Source organism: Procambarus clarkii, chromosome 64 (assembly GCF_040958095.1).
Source record: "Procambarus clarkii isolate CNS0578487 chromosome 64, FALCON_Pclarkii_2.0, whole genome shotgun sequence".
Taxonomy (NCBI): Eukaryota; Metazoa; Arthropoda; class Malacostraca; order Decapoda; family Cambaridae; genus Procambarus; species Procambarus clarkii.
In genome coordinates this window covers 21,685,012-21,710,526 of record NC_091213.1, presented here as the reverse complement: position 1 = coordinate 21,710,526, position 25,515 = coordinate 21,685,012, and the positions used below count along the sequence as shown (strand labels likewise).

General features: G+C 39.8%; 1 protein-coding gene across 1 annotated transcript; it reads left to right on the top strand.

Moving 5' to 3' along the window:
- The first annotated feature begins 2,747 nt into the window (after positions 1-2,747).
- LOC138354637 (exonuclease GOR-like) lies at positions 2,748-22,582 on the top strand. Its single transcript, XM_069308995.1, has 2 exons — positions 2,748-2,969; positions 20,767-22,582. Exon 2 carries the CDS (start codon positions 20,798-20,800, stop codon positions 21,662-21,664), a length of 867 nt encoding a protein of 288 aa, XP_069165096.1. The 5' UTR covers positions 2,748-2,969; positions 20,767-20,797; the 3' UTR covers positions 21,665-22,582.
- The last annotated feature ends 2,933 nt before the right edge of the window (positions 22,583-25,515 follow it).

The following is a 25,515-nucleotide window of genomic DNA, read 5'->3' as shown; positions in this document are numbered from 1 at the left end:
ATGGTCCCCATGGTTATAAAACTCATATGTTTATGGATGGTCCCCATGGTTATAAAACTCATATGTTTATGGATGGTCCCTATGGTTGCGGGAGCCGGTCGGCCGAGCGGACAGCACGCGGGACTTGTGATCCTGTGGTCCTGGGTTCGATCCCGGGCGCCGGCGAGAAACAATGGGCAGAGTTTCTTTCACCCTATGCCTCTGTTACCTAGCAGTAAAATAGGTACCTGGGTGTTAGTCAGCTGTCACTGGCTGCTTCCTGGGGGTGGAGGCCTGGTCGAGGACCGGGCCGCGGGGACACTAAAAAGCCCCGAAATCATCTCAAGATAACCTCAAGATATGGTATAGAACTCACATGGTTTTGGATGGTCCCATGTTTATGGATAATTCAAATGGTATTTATGGTATCAATAGGATGGGTGGTATCCATGGTTATGTATGGAACCCCCCCCCCCCCCCCCCCCCCAATGATTATGGGAGATTTCAGTGCTAATGTGTTTTCCCTTGGTTATTGTTGGTCCCCATTGTGTTGGAAGGTCTCCTATGGCTGTGTATTGCCCCTATGGTTATAAGTGTTACTCATGACTATGGATGGTCCCCCATGGTTATAGATAACCTTTGGTATGGTTAGTCGCAATGGCGAAGGGCGCTTCCCTTCCATAACCATACATGGTTATGGATGCTCCCAGTTATATATGGTTCCTTTGGTTATCGATGGTCACTAAGGCTGTGCATGGTCCCAATAATTGTTGATGGTTCCCAATAATTGTGGATGGTTCCCAATAATTGTGGATGGTTCCCAGGTTATAGTGTTCTCATAGTTATTAATGGTCCCTCATAGTTATGGATGGTCCTCATGGTTGTGGATGGTCCTTATGGTTGTGGATGGTCCTCATGGTTGTGGATGGTCCTCATGGTTGTGGATGGTCCTCATAGTTGTGGATGGTCCTCATGGTTGTGGATGGTCCTCATAGTTGTGGATGGTCCTCATGGTTGTGGATGGTCCTCATAGTTGTGGATGGTCCTCATAGTTGTGGATGGTCCTCATGGTTGTGGATGGTCCTCATAGTTGTGGATGGTCCTCGTGGTTGTGGGTGGTCCTCATGGTTGTGGATGGTCCTCATAGTTGTGGATGGTCCTCATGGTTGTGGATGGTCCTCATGGTTCTGGGTGGTCCTCATGGTTGTGGATAGTCCTCATGGTTGTGGATGGTCCTCATGGTTGTGGATGGTCCTCATGGTTCTGGGTGGTCCTCATGGTTGTGGATGGTCCTCATAGTTGTGGATGGTCCTCATGGTTATAGATAGTTCCAATGATTAAGGATGGATTCCTTAACAGCAGTCCCCGTGGCGTAGTGGTAAAACACTCGCTTAATTGGCGCTTTGCGAGCCCTTTGGCCTGGGTTCGTATCCTGGCCGGGGAGGATTGACTGGGCGCCAATCCTTAACTGTAGCAGCTGCTCATCCAGCAGTGAATGGGTACCTAGTTGTTACACGATTTGGCGGGTCGTATTCAGGGGAAAATTATGATTTAGAACTTGAACGAAACGCTATGCGTGCTAGTGGCTTCACAAGAATGTGTGAACTCTTTTATATAGATAAAATGATCCTGTTTTGCCCGAGACGCTATGCGTGCTAGTGGTTTTACAAGAATGTAAAATCATCATCATTACTATGTACTCTCTTAATGCTGATAAATGTAAAGTTTTGAGGCTAGGTAAAGATGATAGAATTACAAGATACGAGCTAGATGGTGTTGAGATTGCGAAGTCGAATTGCGAAAGGGATCTGGGAGTTATGATTAGTAAGAATTTAAAACCAAAAGATCAATGCATGAATGTTCGTAATAAGGCAAATAGGACACTGGGATTTATTAATCGAAACGTTAGTAACAAGAAACCTGGTGGTGTTCTTCAGCTATGTCTTGCTATAAGGTTAGGCCCCATTTAGATTATGCAGTTCAGTTTTGGTCGCCGTACTTTAGAATGGATATAAATTCACTTGAACATGTCCAGCGTAGGATGACAAAGTTAATTCCCAATCGACTATTTGATTGTTTTCGATCTCGAACCCATTGTTGATGTGATGACTCATATTGAATTTTGTAACTAGCTCATCAAGATTGTAACTTGCTTAGCTAAATGAATTGTTGGGTTCAGTCCCTGAGCCCATTATGTGCCTCTGTAACCCTTTCCACTACCGCCCACAAGATAGGTATGGGGTGCCTAATAAATGAACTAAACTAACTCTCTTAACCTCAAATGTACCTTCATGTTTAAATAAATAAATAAAATACCTTTGATATTGCTCGCTTTGGTGCCAACTTTTGATAATTAATTATGGTGCTTTAATTTTTACTAATACGTTGCATATTTTACAGATTGACTCTAAAAAAAATGACGTATCAGATTAGTTGATATGTATGGATGAGGTGTCCCCCCCCCTTTATGAATGGGGTGTCCTCCCCCCTTTATGAATGGGGTGTCCTCCCCCCTCTGTGAATGGGGTGTCCTTTGCCCTTTATGAATGGGAGGTCCCTCCCTCTTACCTATGGATGGGTTGCCCTCCCCCCATGGATGGGGTAGTCCTATAGTGGTGGGGCCCAAGAACTGGTGGATAACATATTCATAGTGGCGGGGCCCATCTGGCCCCCAACTCCCATAGGGGCGGAACATAAATGCAGCAATACGTTCAGGCAGGAAACCTGAAAGGTGTACACGTCAGTGTACCGTAGAGGTACGGGTGGTGGACGCGTACGCTGTCTTGCCTCTCCGCGCTCTAGCTGTTCGTCAGTACCAGTCTGGTCCTCTCTGTACACTGTACTCCTTCACTATAGCAGCGCTACGTAACTATAGTAGTCCTGCGTCACTACAGCAATCCTGCGTCACTACAGCAATCCTGCGTCACTACAGAAATCCTGCGTCACTACAGGAGTCCTGCGTCATTTGTCACTACAGCTGCCAGACTACAGTAAGTTTTAACATTTTCTTAAATATCACAAATGAGTGTCGTCTTTACATGGCTGAAATTGACGTAACGGTCACTATTAACAGTTACGTGACGTTGGATGGTAACCGTGATTATGGATGGTGCCCCATGGTTATGAATGGTCCTGTATATAAATAAAAATAATAAGTTTGATATTGCTCGCTTTGGTGCCTGCTTTTGATAATTATGGTAAGTATTTATAGTAATTATGGTTAATTATTATAATTATGAATTGTTCCCTTGGTTATGAATGATACCTATGGTTATGGATGGTTCCCCATGATTATGGATGGTTCCCCATGCTTATGGATGGTTACCCAATGTTATGGATGGTTCCCCGTGGTTATAGCTGGTTTCCCATGATCATAGTTGGTTTTCTATGATTATGGATGGTTCCCGTGGATATAATAGTCCCCATGATTATGGATGCATGGTCCCCATGATTACGCATTGTCCTCATAGTTATGTATGGTTTTCTTGGTTATGGATGGTCCTCATGGTTATGGATGGTCCTCATGGTTATGGATGCTCCTCATGGTTATGGATGGTCCTCATGGTTATGGATGGTCCTCATGGTTATGGATGGTCCTCATGGTTATGGATGGTTCTCATGGTTATGGATGGTTCTCATGGTTATGGATGGTCCTCATGGTTATGGATGGTTCTCATGGTTATGGATGGTCCTCATGGTTATGGATGGTCCTCATGGTTATGGATGGTCCTCATGGTTATGGATGGTCCTCATGGTTATGGATGGTCCTCATGGTTATGGATGGTTCTCATGGTTATGGATGGTTCTCATGGTTATGGATGGTCCCCATGGTTATGGATGGTCCTCATTGATGGTACCAATACCTATGGTTGGTTTCCATGGTTATTGATGGTCCTCAAGATCATGATGGTCCCTCAAGGTTGTTGGTTAGTGTTCAATATTTGTGGATGGTCGCTTAGGTTATAGGTTTCCAATGGATATGGAAATCTGGTTATATATGATCGATGGTTCCCATGGTTATAGAACTCACATGTTTATGGATGGTTCCCATGATTATAGAACTCACATGTTTATGGATGGTTCCCATGATTATAGAACTCACATAGTTATGGATTGTCCCCCATGGTTATAGAACTCGTATGTTTATGGATGGTTACTATGGTTATAGAACTCACATGTTTATGGATGGTCCCCATGGTTATAGAACTCACATGTTTATGGATGGTTACCAAGGTTATAGAACTCACATGTTTATGAATGGTTCCCATGGTTATAGAACTCACATGTTTATGGATGGTTACCATTGTAATAAACTCACATGGTTAGGGATGGTCCCCATGGTTATAAAACACTTGTTTATGGATGGTCCCCATGGTTATAGAACTCACATGTTCGTTTATGGATGGTCCCTATATGGTATAGAACTCATATGGTTATGGATGGTCCCATGTTTATGGATAATTCAAATGGTATTTATCGTATCAATAGGATGGGTGGTATCCATGGTTATGTATGGGAACCCCCCCCCCCCCCCCCAATGATTATGGGAGATTTCAGTGCTAATGTATTTTCCCTTGGTTATTGTTGGTCCCCATTGTGTTGGAAGGTCTCCTATGGCTGTGTATTGCCCCTATGGTTATAGGTGTTACTCATGACTATGGATGGTCCCCCATGGTTATAGATAACCTTTGGTATGGTTAGTCGCAATGGCGAAGGGCGCTTCCCTTCCAAAACCATACATGGTTATGGATGGTCCCAGTTATATATGGTTCCTTTGGTTATCGATGGTCACTAAGACTGTGGATGGTCCCAATAATTGTTGATGCTTCCCAATAATTGTGGATGGTTCCCAATAATTGTGGATGCTTCCCAATAATTGTGGATGGTTCCCAATAATTGTGGATGATTCCCAATAATTGTGGATGGTTCCCAATAATTGTGGATGATTCCCAATAATTGTGGATGGTTCCCAATAATTGTGGATGGTTCCCAGGTTATAGTGTTCTCATAGTTATTAATGGTCCCTCATAGTTATGGATGGTCCTCATGGTTGTGGATGGTCCTCATGGTTGTGGATGGTCCTCATGGTTGTGGATGGTCCTCATAGTTGTGGATGGTCCTCATGGTTGTGGATGGTCCTCATAGTTGTGGATGGTCCTCATGGTTGTGGATGGTCCTCATGGTTGTGGATGGTCCTCATGGTTGTGGATGGTCCTCATGGTTGTAGATAGTTCCAACGGTTAAGGATGGATTCCTTAACAGCAGTCCCCGTGGCGTAGTGGTAAAACACTCGCTTGGCGCTTTGCGAGCCCTTTGGCCTGGGTTCGTATTCTGGCCGGGGAGGATTGACTGGGCGCCAATCCTTAACTGTAGCAGCTGCTCATCCAGCAGTGAATGGGTACCTGGTTGTTACACGATTTAGCGGGTCGTATTCAGGGGAAAATTATGATTAAGGACTTGCCCGAAACGCTATGCGTGCAGGTGGATGTTCAAGGATTTGAGAACTCTTGTGTGCGCGCGCGTGTGTGTGTGTGTGTGTGTGTGTGTGTGTGTGTGTATATATATATATATATATATATATATATATATATATATATATATATATATATATATATATATATATATATATATATATATATAAATATATATATGTCGTACCTAGTAGCCAGAACGCACTTCTCGGCCTACTATGCAAGGCCCGATTTGCCTAATAAGCCAAGTTTTCATGAATTAATATATTTTCTCAATTTTTTTCTTATGAAATGATAAAGCTACCTATTTCATTATGTATGAGGTCAATTTTTTTTATTGGAGTTAAAATTAACGTAGATAATTGCCCCACCTATAGCTCTGCTGTTCTACAAATCCCTTGAGTGTCATACCTTCCCTGATATCCTTAAAAAAGCAAGAGTAACACCAGTTCATAAAGGAGGTAATCCGGCAGACATAAACAATTATAGACCAATATCAAACCTACCCATACTATCAAAAATATTTGAAAAAATTTTCTACAAACAGCTTTACTCCTACCTCGTAAAATTCGACATTCTTAGCCTCTGTCAGTTTGGCTTCCGCTCCCAAAAGAGTACCAACGATGCAATTATTAGTCTCCTTGATATAATTTACTCAGCCCTTGACAAAAATGAGTTTCCGATTGGACTCTTCATTGACCTGAGAAAGGCCTTTGATACTGTTAATCACAATTACCTCTTACGTAAACTCCTTCATTATGGAATTCGAGGCCTGCATACACTGGACTGTATCCAATCCTATCTTAGTGATAGACACCAATGTGTAGCCATCAATAATATAACCTCTCCCACTCTACCAATAACTGTTGGAGTGCCACATGGCAGCATTTTGGGACCTCTCTTATTTCTTATTTACATCAATGATCTGCCTAACGTCTCTAACATTCTGAAACCTATTTTGTTTGCTGATGATACTACCCTCATCTACTCTAACCCCAACCCACATACACTAAATAATGTTGTTAATAATGAACTAAAGAAAGTCCACTTATGGATGTCAACCAACAAACTAACACTTAACATAGAAAAGACCTACTACATCTTATTTGGAAGCAAATCTACAAATGCAATTCAGCTTCAGATAGACAATGTAAACATTAGCAATAAAAATGATGGAAAGTTTCTTGGCCTATTCCTAGACAAGAGACTTAACTTCAGTACCCACATACAACACATAACTAAGAAAGTCTCTAAAACAGTTGGTATACTCTCCAAAATCAGATATTATGTACCTAGCTCTGCTCTCATCTCTCTATATTATGCACTAATCTATCCCTATCTTAATTATGGTATCTGTGCATGGGGTTCAACCACTGCAAACCACCTCAAGTCCATCATTACCCAGCAAAAATCTGCTATCAGAATAATAACAAATTCTGCTTTCAGACAACACTCAGCCTCCTTGTTTAACTCCCTAAACATGCTAAATATAATCTCACTCCACAAATTCTCTTGTGTCAACTACATTTACAAAACCCTGTTCTTAAATGCAAATCCTGCTCTGAAACTCTCCCTGGACAGATGTAATAGGACCCATTATCACCACACCAGAAATAAATATCTCTTTGATATCCCCAGAGTCAAACTTAATTTGTGCAAACACTCTATGCAAATAAAGGGGCCCAGTCTATGGAACTCACTCCCTATTGAATTGAAAAGCTGTCCAACTTTTGCATCATTCAAAAACAATACTAAAAAGTACCTAATTTCATCTTCATAGTTTTTTACCTTTTGCTTTAAAACTGCACTGTATCTATTGCTACCAAATCTTCCAATCTTTATGTACCCAATCTGAACATCTTTATCATTGCGATCATTGCTGTCTTCTTATATGTACTGTCAATCTGTTGTATGGTGTCTATTAATCTTGTTTAAATTACCAATCAAGCTGTCAATGTAATCAATCAGAGCTTTAATATACCAATGTGCTTTAATATAGTTACTAATCTCTCTCATCTCATTTTTTTTCTTGCAATGTATATGTTATCATTTTATTAATTGTGATAGAATTTACCTACTTAAAATTATCTGTTAGATTAAGGACCTGCCCGAAACGCTGCGCGTACTAGTGGCTTTACAAGAGTGCAATTACTGTACTATGCTATGTATTCTCACAAACCCAATGTACCTTCTTGTATATAAATAAATAAATAAATAAATAAATAAATAAATAAATAAAATAAAAATAGATATATGACCGAACCTAACCAACCCTACCTAACCTAACCTAACCTATCTTTAGGTTAAAGGTTAGGTTAGGTAGCCGAAAAAGTTAGGTTAGGTAGGTTAGGTAGTCGAAAAAACATTAATTCATGAAAACTTGGCTTATTAAGCAAATCGGGCCTTGCATAGTAGGCTGAGAAGTGCGTTCTGGCTACTAGGTACGACATATATATATATATATATATATATATATATATATATATATATATATATATATATATATATATATATATATATATATATATATATATATATATATGTCGTACCTAGTAGCCAGAACGCACTTAATTATCAGCCTACTATGCAAGGCCCGATTTGCCTAATAAGCCAAGTTTTCATGAATTAATGTTTTTTCGACTACCTAACCAACCTAACCTAACCTAACCTAACTTTTTCTGCTACCTAACCGAACCTAACCTATAAAGATAGGTTAGGTTAGGTTAGGTAGGGTTGGTTAGGTTCGGTCATATTTCTACGTTAATTTTAACTCCATTAAAAAAATTGACCTCATACATAATGAAATGGGTAGCTTTATCATTTCATAAGAAAAAAATTAGAGAAAATATATTAATTCAGGAAAACTTGGCTTATTAGGCAAATCGGGCCTTGCATAGTAGGCTGAGAAGTGCGTTCTGGCTACTAGGTACGACATATATATATATATATATATATATATATATATATATATATATATATATATATATATATATATATATATATATATATATATATATATATATATATATATATGTCGTACCTAGTAGCCAGAATGCACTTCTCAGCCTACTATGCATGGCCCGATTTGCCTAACAAGCCAAGTTTTCCTGAATAAATATATTTTCTCTAATTTTTTTCTTATGAAATGATTAAGCAACCCATTTCATTATGTATGAGGTCAATTTTTTTCTATTCGAGTTAAAATTAATGTAGATATATGACCGAACCTAACCAACCCTACCTTACCTAACCTAACCTATCTTTAAAAGGTTAGGTTATGTTAGGTAGCCTAAAAAGTTAGGATAGGTTAGGTTAGGTAGGTTAGGTAGTCGAAAAACAATTAATTCATGAAAACTTGGCTTATTAGGCAAATCGGGCCTTGCATAGTAGACTGAGAAGTGCGTTCTGGCTACTAGGTACGACATATATATATATATATATATATATATATATATATATATATATATATATATATATATATATATATATATATATATATATATATATATGTCGTACCTAATAGCCAGAACGCACTTCTCAGCCTACTATTCAAGGCCCGATTTGCCTAATAAGCCAAGTTTTCATGAATTAATGTTTTTTCGTCTACCTAACCTACCTAACCTAACCTAACCTAGCTTTTTTTGGCTACCTAACCTAACCTTACCTATAAATATAGGTTAGGTTAGGTTAGGTAGGGTTGGTTAGGTTCGGTCATATATCTACGTTAATTTTAACTCCAATAAAAAGAAATTGACATCATACATAGAGAAAAGGGTTGCTTTATCATTTCATAAGAAAAAAATTATAGTAAATATATTAATTCAGGAAAACTTGGCTTATTAGGCAAATCGGGCCTTGAATAGTAGGCTGAGAAGTGAGTTCTGGCTACTAGGTACGACATATATATATATATATATATATATATATATATATATATATATATATATATATATATATATATATATATATATATATATATATATATGTCGTACCTAGCCAGAACGCACTTCTCAGCCTACTATGCAAGGCCCAATTTGCCTAATAAGCCAAGTTTTCATGAATTAATTGTTTTTCGACTACCTAACCTAACCTAACCTAACTTTTTCGGCTACCTAACCTAACCTAACCTAACCTATAAAGATAGGTTAAGTTAGGTTAGGTAGGGTTGGTTAGGTTCGGTCATATATCTACGTTAATTTTAACTCCATTAAACAAAAATTGACCTCATACATAATGAAATGGGTAGCTTTATCATTTGATAAGAAAAAAATTTGAGAAAATATATTAATTCAGGAAAACTTGGCTTATTAGGCAAATCGGGCCCTGCATAGTAGGCTGAGAAGTGCGTTCTGGCTACTAGGTACGACATATATATATATGTCGTACCTAGTAGCCAGAATGCACTTCTCGGCCTACTATGCAAGACCCGATTTGCCTAATAGGCCGAGTGATTTTCTTTATTTTCAATCAATTATTTCAATATATATATATATATATATATATATATATATATATATATATATAATATATATATATATATATATATATATATATATATATATATATAATATATATATATATATAATATATATATATATATATATATATATATATATATATATATATAATATATATATATATATATATATATATAATATATATAAATATATATATGTATGTCGTACCTAGTAGCCAGAACGCACTTTTTGGCCTACTATGCAAGGCCCGATTTGCCTAATAAGCCAAGTTTTCCTGAATTAATATATTTTCTCTAATTTTTTTCTTATGAAATGATAAAGCTACCCATTTCATTATGTATGACGTCAATTTTTTTTTATTGTATTAAAAATTAACGTAGATATATGACCGAACCTAACCAACCCTACCTAACCTAACCTAACCTATCTTTATGGATTAGGTTAGGTTAGGTAGCCGAAAAAGTTAGGTTAGGTTAGGTTAGGTAGGTTAGGTAGTCGAAAAACAATTAATTCATGAAAACTTGGCTTATTAGGCAAATTGGGCCTTGCATAGTAGGCTGAGAAGTGCGTTCTGGCTACTAGGTACGACATATATATATATATATATATATATAATATATATATATATATATATATATATATATATATATATATGTATATATATATATATATATATATATATATATATATATATATATATATATATGTATATATATATATATATATATATATATATATATATATATATATACATATATATATATATATATATATATATATATATATATATATATATATATGTCGTACCTAGTAGCCAGAACGCACTTCTCAGCCTAATATGCAAGGCCCGATTTGCCTAATAAGCCAAGTTTTCATGAATTAATTGTTTTTCGACTACCTAACCTACCTAACCTAACCTAACCTAACTTTTTCGGGTACCTAACTTAACCTAACCTATAAAGATAGGTTAGGTTAGGTTAGGTAGGGTTGGTTAGGTTTGGTCATATATCTACGTTAATTTTAACTCCAATAAAAAAAAATGACCTCATACATAATGAAATGGGTAGCTTTATCATTTCATAAGAAAAAAATTAGAGAAAATATAATAATTCAGGAGAACTTGGCTTATTAGGCAAATTTGGCCTTGCATAGTAAGCTGAGAAGTGCGTTCTGGCTACTAGGTACGACATATATATATATATATATATATATATATATATATATATATATATATATATATATATATATATATATATATATATATATATATATATATATATATATGTCGTACCTAGTAGCCAGAACGCACTTCTCAGCCTACTATGCAAGGCCCGATTTGCCTAATAAGCCAAGTTTTCCTGAATTAATATATTTTCTCTACTTTTTTTCTTATGAAATGATAAAGCTACTTATTTCATTATGTATGAGGTCAATTTTGTTTTATTGGAGTTAAAATTAACGTAGATATATGACCGAACCTAACCAACCCTAACTAACCTAACCTAACCTATCTTTATAGGTTAGGTAGCCGAAAAAGTTAGGTTAGGTTAGGTTAGGTAGGTTAGGTAGTCGAAAAACAATTAATTCATGAAAACTTGGCTTATTAGGCAAATCGGGCCTTGCATAGTAGGCTGAGAAGTGCGTTCTGGCTACTAGGTACGACATATATATATATATATATATATATATATATATATATATATATATATATATATATATATATATATATATATATATGTATATATATATATATATGTATATATATATATATATATATATATATATATATATATATATATATATATATATATATATATATATATATATATATATAACTGAAAACTAACACCCCAGAAGTGACTCGAACCCATACTCCCAGAAGCATCGCAACTGGTATGTACAAGACGCCTTAATCCACTTGACCATCACGACCGGACATAATGAGGTGATAGCCGAGGCTATATGAACCACCCCACCGCCGGCACTCGGATAGTTATCTTGGGCATAGCATTTTACCAAATCACCTCATTCTTTGGGGCACACGTGAGGAACACAAATGCGAACAAGCCTGAATGGTCCCCAGGACATATGCAACTGAAAACTCACACCCCAGAAGTGACTCGAACCCATACTCCCAGAAGCATCGCAACTGGTATGTACAAGACGCCTTAATCCACTTGACCATCACGACCGGACATAATGAGGTGATAGCCGAGGCTATATGAACCACCCCACCGCCGGCACTCGGATAGTTATCTTGGGCATAGCATTTTACCAAATCACCTCATTCTTTGGGGCACACGTGAGGAACACAAATGCGAACAAGCCTGAATGGTCCCCAGGACATATGCAACTGAAAACTCACACCCCAGAAGTGACTCGAACCCATACTCCCAGAAGCATCGCAACTGGTATGTACAAGACGCCTTAATCCACTTGACCATCACGACCGGACATAATGAGGTGATAGCCGAGGCTATATGAACCACCCCACCGCCGGCACTCGGATAGTTATCTTGGGCATAGCATTTTACCAAATCACCTCATTCTTTGGGGCACACGTGAGGAACACAAATGCGAACAAGCCTGAATGGTCCCCAGGACATATGCAACTGAAAACTCACACCCCAGAAGTGACTCGAACCCATACTCCCAGAAGCATCGCAACTGGTATGTACAAGACGCCTTAATCCACTTGACCATCACGACCGGACATAATGAGGTGATAGCCGAGGCTATATGAACCACCCCACCGCCGGCACTCGGATAGTTATCTTGGGCATAGCATTTTACCAAATCACCTCATTCTTTGGGGCACACGTGAGGAACACAAATGCGAACAAGCCTGAATGGTCCCCAGGACATATGCAACTGAAAACTCACACCCCAGAAGTGACTCGAACCCATACTCCCAGAAGCATCGCAACTGGTATGTACAAGACGCCTTAATCCACTTGACCATCACGACCGGACATAATGAGGTGATAGCCGAGGCTATATGAACCACCCCACCGCCGGCACTCGGATAGTTATCTTGGGCATAGCATTTTACCAAATCACCTCATTCTTTGGGGCACACGTGAGGAACACAAATGCGAACAAGCCTGAATGGTCCCCAGGACATATGCAACTGAAAACTCACACCCCAGAAGTGACTCGAACCCATACTCCCAGAAGCATCGCAACTGGTATGTACAAGACGCCTTAATCCACTTGACCATCACGACCGGACATAATGAGGTGATAGCCGAGGCTATATGAACCACCCCACCGCCGGCACTCGGATAGTTATCTTGGGCATAGCATTTTACCAAATCACCTCATTCTTTGGGGCACACGTGAGGAACACAAATGCGAACAAGCCTGAATGGTCCCCAGGACATATGCAACTGAAAACTCACACCCCAGAAGTGACTCGAACCCATACTCCCAGAAGCATCGCAACTGGTATGTACAAGACGCCTTAATCCACTTGACCATCACGACCGGACATAATGAGGTGATAGCCGAGGCTATATGAACCACCCCACCGCCGGCACTCGGATAGTTATCTTGGGCATAGCATTTTACCAAATCACCTCATTCTTTGGGGCACACGTGAGGAACACAAATGCGAACAAGCCTGAATGGTCCCCAGGACATATGCAACTGAAAAAGTCACACAAAAAGTCGAGTCACTTCTGGGGTGTGAGTTTTCAGTTGCATATGTCCTGGGGACCATTCAGGCTTGTTCGCATTTGTGTTCCTCACGTGTGCCCCAAAGAATGAGGTGATTTGGTAAAATGCTATGCCCAAGATAACTATCCGAGTGCCGGCGGTGGGGTGGTTCATATAGCCTCGGCTATCACCTCATTATGTCCGGTCGTGATGGTCAAGTGGATTAAGGCGTCTTGTACATACCAGTTGCGATGCTTCTGGGAGTATGGGTTCGAGTCACTTCTGGGGTGTGAGTTTTCAGTTGCATATGTCCTGGGGACCATTCAGGCTTGTTCGCATTTGTGTTCCTCACGTGTGCCCCAAAGAATGAGGTGATTTGGTAAAATGCTATGCCCAAGATAACTATCCGAGTGCCGGCGGTGGGGTGGTTCATATAGCCTCGGCTATCACCTCATTATGTCCGGTCGTGATGGTCAAGTGGATTAAGGCGTCTTGTACATACCAGTTGCGATGCTTCTGGGAGTATGGGTTCGAGTCACTTCTGGGGTGTGAGTTTTCAGTTGCATATGTCCTGGGGACCATTCAGGCTTGTTCGCATTTGTGTTCCTCACGTGTGCCCCAAAGAATGAGGTGATTTGGTAAAATGCTATGCCCAAGATAACTATCCGAGTGCCGGCGGTGGGGTGGTTCATATAGCCTCGGCTATCACCTCATTATGTCCGGTCGTGATGGTCAAGTGGATTAAGGCGTCTTGTACATACCAGTTGCGATGCTTCTGGGAGTATGGGTTCGAGTCACTTCTGGGGTGTGAGTTTTCAGTTGCATATGTCCTGGGGACCATTCAGGCTTGTTCGCATTTGTGTTCCTCACGTGTGCCCCAAAGAATGAGGTGATTTGGTAAAATGCTATGCCCAAGATAACTATCCGAGTGCCGGCGGTGGGGTGGTTCATATAGCCTCGGCTATCACCTCATTATGTCCGGTCGTGATGGTCAAGTGGATTAAGGCGTCTTGTACATACCAGTTGCGATGCTTCTGGGAGTATGGGTTCGAGTCACTTCTGGGGTGTGAGTTTTCAGTTGCATATGTCCTGGGGACCATTCAGGCTTGTTCGCATTTGTGTTCCTCACGTGTGCCCCAAAGAATGAGGTGATTTGGTAAAATGCTATGCCCAAGATAACTATCCGAGTGCCGGCGGTGGGGTGGTTCATATAGCCTCGGCTATCACCTCATTATGTCCGGTCGTGATGGTCAAGTGGATTAAGGCGTCTTGTACATACCAGTTGCGATGCTTCTGGGAGTATGGGTTCGAGTCACTTCTGGGGTGTGAGTTTTCAGTTGCATATGTCCTGGGGACCATTCTGGCTTGTTCGCATTTGTGTTCCTCACGTGTGCCCCAAAGAATGAGGTGATTTGGTAAAATGCTATGCCCAAGATAACTATCCGAGTGCCGGCGGTGGGGTGGTTCATATAGCCTCGGCTATCACCTCATTATGTCCGGTCGTGATGGTCAAGTGGATTAAGGCGTCTTGTACATACCAGTTGCGATGCTTCTGGGAGTATGGGTTCGAGTCACTTCTGGGGTGTGAGTTTTCAGTTGCATATGTCCTGGGGACCATTCTGGCTTGTTCGCATTTGTGTTCCTCACGTGTGCCCCAAAGAATGAGGTGATTTGGTAAAATGCTATGCCCAAGATAACTATCCGAGTGCCGGCGGTGGGGTGGTTCATATAGCCTCGGCTATCACCTCATTATGTCCGGTCGTGATGGTCAAGTGGATTAAGGCGTCTTGTACATACCAGTTGCGATGCTTCTGGGAGTATGGGTTCGAGTCACTTCTGGGGTGTGAGTTTTCAGTTGCATATGTCCTGGGGACCATTCAGGCTTGTTCGCATATATATATATATATATATATATATACGTCGTACCTAGTAGCCAGAACGCACTTCTCAGCCTACTATGCAAGGCCCGATTTGCCTAATAAGCCAAGTTTTCATGAATTAATTGTTTTTCGACTACCTAACCTACCTAACCTAACCTAACCTAACTTTTTCGGCCACCTAACCTAACCTAACCTATTAAGATAGGTTAGGTTAGGTAGGGTTGGTTAGGTTCGGTCATATATCTACGTTAATTTTAACTCCAATAAAAAAAAATTGACCTCATACACAATGAAATGGGTAGCTTTATCATTTCATAAGAAAATAAATTAGAGAAAATATATTAATTCATGAAAACTTGGCTTATTAGGCAAATCGGGCCTTGCATAGTAGGCTGAGAAGTGCGTTCTGGCTACTAGGTACGACATATATATATATATATATATATATATATATATATATATATATATATATATATATATATATATATATATATATATATATATATATATATATATATATATATATATATATATATATATATATATATATGTCAAACACCAGCAATCAACAGCCAATTAATGCACAACTATATTCTACCCACTTCAAGACTCCGAACCAATATAGAAGCATCAAGAGGGAAGTATGGACCAATAGGCCCTCTGCAGTTACTTCTATTCTTATGCTCTCATATCCAACTAATACCCATAGTTTCGTGTTCTGTCTTGTATTTCACTTCATCCAGAACTGTTGCACCATATCACCTCACTCAAATGCGAATATAAGTAAGACGGATAAACTGTTTAGTGTCAGCACCGCTCCTGTGCCAGGTAAGTTACGGGCTCACCATAGCCCGTGCTACTTGGAACTTATTCCGAGTAGCTGAATCTATAACAACAACATGTTTAGTGTTTGGCATAGATAGTAATGAATCGGCAGACTCACTAGCAAAAACTGCCACTGCTCTACCTGTTGTACAGGTTCAAATACCTCCAAGTTTCTCACAGATAAAGGAGCAAATCAAGAAGAAAATATTCTCAACTATCAAAAGTCGCCACAGAGCCAAAGTAGCGGTAAGAAGATCCACTGCGATATGGTACGAACAAGCCACTGGTTACTCCTCTTTCAAGCCTGGCAAAAAGATATCCACACATTACAGTAGCCATACACAGACTCAGACTTGGTTACAAGTGCTGCTGGGAGGTAATGAACCCAATAGTTAAAGAGTGTCTCATCTGTGAAACAGAAGCAGAGCGCCACTATTGCACTACTTACTGGAATGTGAAGCTACTGAAGCCCTGCGCATCAAACTCAACATTGATCCAACGACAGCAGCTGCATTAGATGCACATTCCACCGCGACTACAATGATTAGAAAAGCCGTTGAGGAATGGGACTCATTAGTGAGCATTCTGCATCTACATCCGCCACCAAGATAATATTAATAAGATTAAAACCAGTGCACTAAAACAAAAGCGATAAATAAGCAGGGAAAAAGGAGAAATCCCCTTCCTCCATTTTAAACTTAGACCCAAATATCACAGGAAAAAGGTTAGCATGTATAACCAAAGTCAACTACGGGCTCGCCATAGCCCGTGCTACATGGACACTTCGTCCTGAGTAGCTAAATCTGAAACAACAACAACATGTTTAGTGTTACATGCACCGTTCTTGTGCCAGGTAGGTCCACTACGGGCTCACCATAACCTGTGCTACTTGCCCCGCTCCTGTGCGAGGTAAGTTACGGGCTCACCATAGCCCGTGCTACTTGGAACTTGTTCCGAGTAGCTGAATCTGTAACAACAATTGGTAGAACGAGGATTATTCAGTGTAATCTGAACTTCCAGTGGAGACAAGACCCCTCCCAAAGCCGGCGAACATCAGGCCAGGCCGTGGTATTAAGGTATCTGTTTTTCTTGAGTTTGGTATATGGTAGGAATCCACTTTGCTATTGCTATAGGATTTTCAGTGCCTCCATTAAATAGGGCTATAGTCAGGGAATTTGTTAAATATTAATTGGATGCCAAATTTTGATTTAATAAATAATTATAGAATTTATTTTGGTTTAGTGGTATTCTCCTTTCTGTTTTATTTTCACATTATTTTTGAATGCAAGACAAATGTCCACACCTAGTCTTCTCATGCAAACCAATAAATATTTACTTAATTAATAAAGATAATCCCTTTGCTCTACTCTCTACATTAACGTAAAGCTTAGCCCTCCTTTTCATTTCATTGGGGATAGAATTTCACGGGACGCTTAATTGATGGTATCCTGCTTTCCATCAATTGAGAGATTTACTCAGGCTTAGCAGGTGGTGGCGGCAAATATTCAGAGTTGCAGTTTAATCTGGAGGAGACAATATCTCTTGAGTTCGTGATATCAGAATGGTCAAACGTTTGGATCTCGAGTGATTGTACTCTAGGTTACTCTGCAGAACTCCGGTTTCTGTATATATTTTCTTTAACTTTTTTCAATAACGACCAGCTTTTAATCAGTAGTGAGGTTAAAGGTTTGGGCTCCCGTTACATCGTGGGTATAACTTATTTTTTTTTTTTCATTTTTTCATTTAGTTTTTTTAACTGTTCTTTTTATTTTTAGTGCAATTGGTGGTGAAATTGAGCTGTGTCGATTGATCTCCGTTTGTATTGAAATATTTCGTTAGTTTTTTTGGTTTGGTTTTGAAAACAAGAAAATGAACAACACGTTTATTTCACAGCTGCAAATGTACAACAAACAGCTATGAATTCACCGGCTACAATGTTAACTGCTTTCTTCACTTTATGTCAAAATGACGCGTTTGCGAAAACACTGCTGTATTCAGAAGTGCATATGTATTACACATTGATTGCCAGTAGAAAATCATTTGAATGACGCAAGCGAGGAGACCAAGTCGACGGACAACTTGGCATACTCAAATAAATTACGATAGGCAGACTGTACACCGTGCATCCCAGTCAAGATGAATGCTTCTTTCTTCACATGCTGTTGGTAAATGTGCCCGGTCCAACGTCTTTCTGGCCACTGAGATTTGTCAACGGCGTAACACATACCACTTTCCGTAGTGCATGTCAAGTTCGGAATTTATTGGAGAACGACCGACACTGGGATGTATGCATTAATGATGCGTCCATCACGTCACATCCAAATCAAATTTATGCACTGTTTGCAATCATATTGACCGCCTGCTCTCCTTCATCTCTAACAGAGTTATGGGAGAAATATAAATCACACATGGCTGAAGATATTATCCGTCGAATATGAAGGAAAAATCAAATATGAACATGGATTTCACAGCAGAAATCTACAAACAAAGCATTGGTAATGAATGAAGATTTGTGCTTAGAATTCGTGAACAAAGTTCTAAATCAATTGGAAATGCCATCACCGAATCGATCTACTGCTGCTTCATTTGATGTAGAATTGTGTCGTGAACAAAATTACAACATGAGTAATCTGTTGTCATATGTGCAATCAAATATTCCTAAGCTAACGCTTGAGCGAAAAGGCATTTACAGTCAAATAATTTAAACTGTCAATAGCAGGTTTAGAGAAATCTTCTTAGATGCGCCAGGAGGAACTGTAAATCCTTCCTAATTAGATTGATTCTGGCAGCATTTCGATCCCAAAATGGCATAACCTTAGCTCTTGCATCTTCCAGAATAGCTGCGACATTGTTACCAGGTGGAAGAACTGCTACTTCGGCATTGAAGTTGCCATTGATTCATTGAAACTCCCAGGTGCAACATTTCCAAAGCATCCGGCATGGGAAATGTATTGCAGAAATGTAAACTTATCATTTGGGATGAATGCACAATGGCCCACAAAAAAATCGCTTGAGGCTCCTGATAGATCATTGCAAGATTTGCGTGGAAACATCAGACCATTTGAGAACGCATTAATATTGCTTGCAGGAGATTTCAGGCAAACATTACCTGTAATTCCTCGATAAAAGTCCGTCGACACTGTTGAGAAAGCAGATGAAGTGGTTAGTTATCCAACAGAATTTTTTAATTCACTCGATCTGCCAGGGATCATCACACGTGTGGCAATTGAAAATATGCGTGCCAATTATCATGTTGCGAAATATCAATCAGCTTAAGCTTTGCAACACCATGTTCCTTGCAGTAAAAAAATTAATCAGCAACGTCGTAGAAGCCACAATCTTGACAGGACCTTTCAAAGGTGAAGATGTCCTCATTCCTTGCATTCCTATGATTCCAACAGATATGCTATTTAAATTTAAGATATTGTAATTTCCAATTCGATTGGCATTTGAAATCACCATCAACAAAGCTCAGGGCCAATCTTTTGAATTGTGCAGTTTAGATCTAGACACGGAATGCTTCTCATAAGGACAATTATATGTTGCGTGTTCTAGAGTCAGCAAACCAGACAATCTCTATATCTCCACAGACAATGGAACAACAAAACATATTGTATACCCACAAGCATTGTGAAATTAAACATATTTGAAACGTGCGCTTTCTCTTTTCTTTCCTTTCCATTTAACCAGACTGAGCCACAGCAATGCGTGGCGGGTACAGTTAGTTACTGAATAAATTCTTAAATAATCCACAGGCTGGAGAGGTGCTGGCACGCGCCACACTGACTCTGGCCACACGTTCACGCACTCTCTCCCTCCTCCCTCACGACCCTCACTTTACCATCTTTATTTGATTGAATTATTTGATTGATCTCTAGTCTTTAATAGTCAAGTTACTATTTAACATTGAATTAATCAACCCAAGAAATCCACCAATCCACCCATCCTCAACCATACATTGGCTTCTTGGTTTAGACTACACTCGTCACCATTAAGACACTCCTGGTCAAAACAAGCAATACTGACGCTCTTACCTCACAACTCAGATGGATGCACCCTAGTGAGTGACTGGCACCCGCCTAGGGTGAAGATTGCAGGAGAGGCTGGCTGATGAGAGAGCTGCCTTATGAAAGAGCTTCCCTCTGACTCTCTCTCTAAACTGCCAGACAAGGCAAATACATCCGCTCCTTGCCACGCCCCAATTGGGGGGGGGGGGGGCGTTGTACTATTCCTCATGTCCCAAATAAGGACTGAGACAGACAAAACTGATCCTTACCAACCAAAGTACTACCATGTCAGCAGATTGTAGCTAGTCAATTCCTCTGCCTAACCCACTACCACCACACTCTCGACTAACACGCAACACACACATACACACCCACAATTACAACCCACAATTATACCTGAAAGAGTGCAAAACACTTGCACTGTTACATTATCATAAACATTAAATCAATGTAATTAACTTTATTTCAGGTGAAGAACATCCGAGGGAGTGAAGAGAGATATGGCGGCACAAGATAGAACACTATATGACCGCGCATTACGACTGAAGCTGTCTGAAGCGGGCCTTTCTAGATACAGCTATCCACGGCCTCATCCCCAGGGAAGCGGTAAGGCTCGGATAAGCAATGTGGTTTCCCTATACCCTCTCATCCCGACAGCTGACACACGCAAATGTATTCGGTGCAATACAGTGTACCGTGTTGATGATGAAGGACGTCCACTGATCGCCAGTGTGTGTCGATACCATTTTGGCAGACATTTTGGCCCCGTTAAGCTCTATCGCTGTTGTCACCAAAAGAGTAATGCCGCCCCCTGCAAGATAGCATCCCAGCACGTAACAGCAGATATAGATCTTGATAATCTTACTGGATTTTGCCACACTCAGCAAAGTGATAGTGATGAAAAATCCATTTATGCCTTGGACTGTGAGATGATCTACACCACAGAGGGAACGGAAGTGGGGGCAATCTCTGTGGTCAACGCTGACTACCAAGTGGTTTATGAGACGCTTGTGAAACCTGAGAACATCGTAGACTACAACACGGAGCACTCTGGACTCACTGCCACACAATTCCAAGGTGTTACGACGAACCTTCAAGATGTACAATCCAAGCTGTTGTCTTTGTTCGGGAGCAAAACCATTCTCGTGGGCCACTCCCTAAACCACGACCTTCTACGATTGAAACTGATTCATGACCTTGTTGTAGACACCGCTGTAATGTACCCTCACCCAAGAGGCCGCCACCTCCGCAACTCTCTGGGCTTTCTGAAGAAGTATATCTTGAAATCCAATGAGAGTACCAGCTCGGCTCTCAAATGTAGAGATGATGCCATAACCATCATGAAGCTTCTCCACAGGAAGTGTTAAGAATTGTTCCATAAAAGCGGCCTGCCACGCGTGTTTAATTTGCCTCACGAAAACGGCCAGGATTTAACCAGCATTTATGCAACCACTTACGAGCCTATACATCTTTGATATCCAAACCACACATCAGAAAATGATTACACGACTTGATAATGGTCCAGGACGGACCGAAACGTCGTAGTTTCTTCGTTTTCTGATGTCTGCCTATTATATATTCAACCATATTATATTAATTATATACCTCTTAGTGTTTCGGAGCTCATTAACAGTTTAGCAAATGTAAGAAAGCTGCCTAAGATTGAGAAAAGATTTAAAAGTTCCTAAGTAGTTGCATAAATGCTTGTTGAATCCTAGCCTCGTCTGCCACAAGTATTGAGAAAATACCCCAGAGAGCTAAGCCAGGTCTCCTGAAGCACTTATGCAAGTTCTTCAGCAACTTTGCATTCTTGGCAGTTATACTGTGATTCATCAAAAGCAAATCGTCCTATGAACACTGCTTCATGACAAGGCACCTCTGGAACACTCCTAGGCTTTCTTTCTGCGGTTTCAATCAATGAATCACTTTCTGTGGTTGATGTTCAATAAACCACTGAACTATATGTTTAACAGACCTCTAACCCTGTCCATTCCTCTTCCCTTTCTGGCCCGTTGTCGTCGTGAGGGGACTTGAGGGGCGACTGCCGGGGTGTGATGTTTCATGTTTCAGACATGAAACACTTACAACTAAAAAAGGGTCATTAAGTACATGAGTAAACACTTACAACTAAACAAGGGTCATTAAAGACATGAGTCCACTCATGAGTTCACATGAACACTTACCATGTGTTCAACACAGAGGATTATTCTTGTGCTTCATATTCTATTAGTTGAGAAATGTTAATTACATTTTTTTTATTATTTTTTTATTTTTTATTATATAATTTTTTAATTAAAAAAAATAAATAAATATGAAAATTTATTTTTTTATTATATATATTATTAGTACATTTTAACAATATTTCTCATTAATATGTACTTAAACACATCGAACATTGAAAGGCAACATTTACTTCTCACTCAAAATCTAAATTTAAGCAAGTCCAGAAAAGTCCACAAACTAAACAACGATAATTAAGGACACGAGTAAACACTTTATAAATGAAATTAAAAAAATAGATGACAATGAAGAAAAGGAAATAATTATTAATAAAATAATTTAAGATAAGATTATCACAAATAACTTATTATGAGGAAAAATGTCAGTGAAATTAGTTAGATGAATTGATTATATGATAATAATTACATGATATTAAGTAAATATTTTTGTGTCATTTAATTAACAACGTTTAAGAGGTCATTCCACATTTTGGGACCCTTGATATGCTTAGCATTTCTGCTTTAGTTGAGTCTCACTCTAGGAATATCAAAGATATATTTGTTTCTCGTGTGGTGACCATGAGTTATATTACAGATACATGAAAATTCCTATAAATTTAATTCTGGGTTAAGCTTCACACCTTTAGTGTTTAATACAGTATATAGCTTGTGCACTTATTAATTAACCACTGTATCATGTTGTAATGTATATAGCATAATATACCAACCTGTCCTCTTAAAAAGAACGTCCCTTTTCGCTCGTATGGGTTACTAAGGCCTAAAATTGTTGTACTAGAAAATGGAAGTGGCTCGCGAAAGTGACATACTGTCCCGTTTTCTATTTTGTTACCTTTGGTCTGTTAGGTTAGGAGAGAACACTTTAAGTTAACCGTTTTCTTGACTTTTTGAAACCTTAGGGGAGATGGGCTGAATATACATAATGTTTAGTACTAAGAAAATCATTTGGAGCAATGCAGGTATTTGAACCAGTATCCTAGCGACTCCCAGACGCTAGCCTTAGCCCACTCGGCCATGATATGACAAGCTATTCAATCAGATCTCTACCAAGTCCACTGGGAGTCTGGAGGCCCACTTGGTGCCACAACAAGGTTTTACCAATAGTTTACGTACATCAGAAAATTAAGAAACAACGATGTTTCGGTCCATCATGGACCATTATGAAGTCGTTACCAGGGGTTCGGGGGCAGGTGGGGTGATTTCCCCCACTGGTGGCACTGATGTTGCCACAAGGCATCGATCTTTTTATTTATCTTATCTAACGCAATAATAACTCACTAGGAATTGCTGATCAAGCGTTGCTGTACACTGCCTGGGTTCAAAACTATGTTTAGGTCTCTGCACCTTAAATATCCAGGGATACTGGTGGTAAAATCACGGACCGCGCCGACACATATGTCTCGCTCATGTGTTATAAAGCAGATGTTTCCTCATGCTTCGTCACTCTTCAATTGAGAATGAACCTTGTAGGTTCGAAACGTTGTGTAAATTATGAGCAAAAACAGGTTTAGCTCGGACATAGCCTCGCATACAATGTCATTCTCGTACCGCTTCTCTGCCACTCTCAGCTTTATGTTCAACTAGCTTGTCCTGTTATTTTATAGCTTGTACAGCTTGTGAACTGTTATTTTAAGGCTGTCATGTACATTGCTCATTATGTTGGTTTGTCATTTTGTAGTGTCAACATGTACATATCTTTTTATGATGCTTGTATCAAATGTTATCATCTGATAAAGCTATTTAATCTTAATTTTCTTGTCCATTGAAGATTTGTATATATATATACTCCCTTTACCATTGCTTGTTTCTATTTTTGTTTAGTATAGAAAGTCATTGTCAACAATTATTGTGTTTCACTGTGTATCTTAATTGATGTATTAGTTAATAATAGTTATTAATAGTTTTTCTTGCCCGAAACGCATTGCGTAATAGTGGCTTTAGGCATTGTATGTACTAGCTCTATCTATATATCAATCCATTAATGTAACATCACTTGTATGTAAGTATGTACCTTACCTGAATAAACATATTTATTATTATTTATTTATTAATAAGTGGCTTGAATGGCCAGTTATATGTATATGATTGTTTTGGGTGAATTACATGTAGGGTTGGCGGTCCTGAATCATATGTAGGATTGGCAGCCCTGAATCACATATAGGGTTGGAAACCCAGAATAGCTACGGCCTCTGCGCTGACACAATGGCTTGACTTAAGTGCCTGCTAGAACGTCATGGGAATACGTGTTGCTTCTATACTAAAGTATAGAATTCTTATGTTAGCTCTGTCCTTGTAACAACTTACGGCGTTCATTAACTGATAATTAGAGGAGAGACTGGAGCTGCTAGTGAATTTGTACAAATAAAATACTTGTAGGCTTATTAGCCGGTACCATTTAGGATAATTTATTTATTATTTGTTTAAATTTAGTGGTCCATGAGCTCGGAATATATTTGTATTTAAGAATGTTTACAAGAGTTAGGTGGTCAACACTCCTGTGGGGCCCAGGGCGTGGTCAACACTCCTGTGGGGCCCAGGGCGTGGTCAACACTCCTGTGGGGCCCAGGTGGTGGTCAACACTCCCGTGGGGCCCAGGTGGTGGTTAACATTCCCGAGGGAGCCCAGCTGGTGGTCAACACTTTCCGTGGGGCCCAGCTGGTGGTCAACACTCCAGTGGGGGCCCAGCTGGTGGTCAACACTTTCCGTGGGGCCCAGCTGGTGGTTAACACTCCAGTGGGGGCCCAGCTGGTGGTTAACACTCCAGTGGGGGCCCAGCTGGTGGTCAACACTCCCGTGGGGCCCAGCTGGTGGTCAACACTCCCGTGGGGCTCAGCTGATGGTTAACACTTCCGTGGGGGCCCAGCTGGTGGTTAACACTACCGTGGGGGCCCAGCTGGTGGTCAACACTTCCTTGGGGCCCAACTGATGGTTAACACTTCCGTGAGGGCCCAGCTGGTGGTTAACACTCCCGTAGGGGCCCA

Excerpts from the sequence above, each read along its gene's own strand:
- LOC138354637 (XM_069308995.1), top strand. The coding sequence starts at position 20,798 with ATGGCGGCACAAGATAGAACACTATATGACCGCGCATTACGACTGAAG.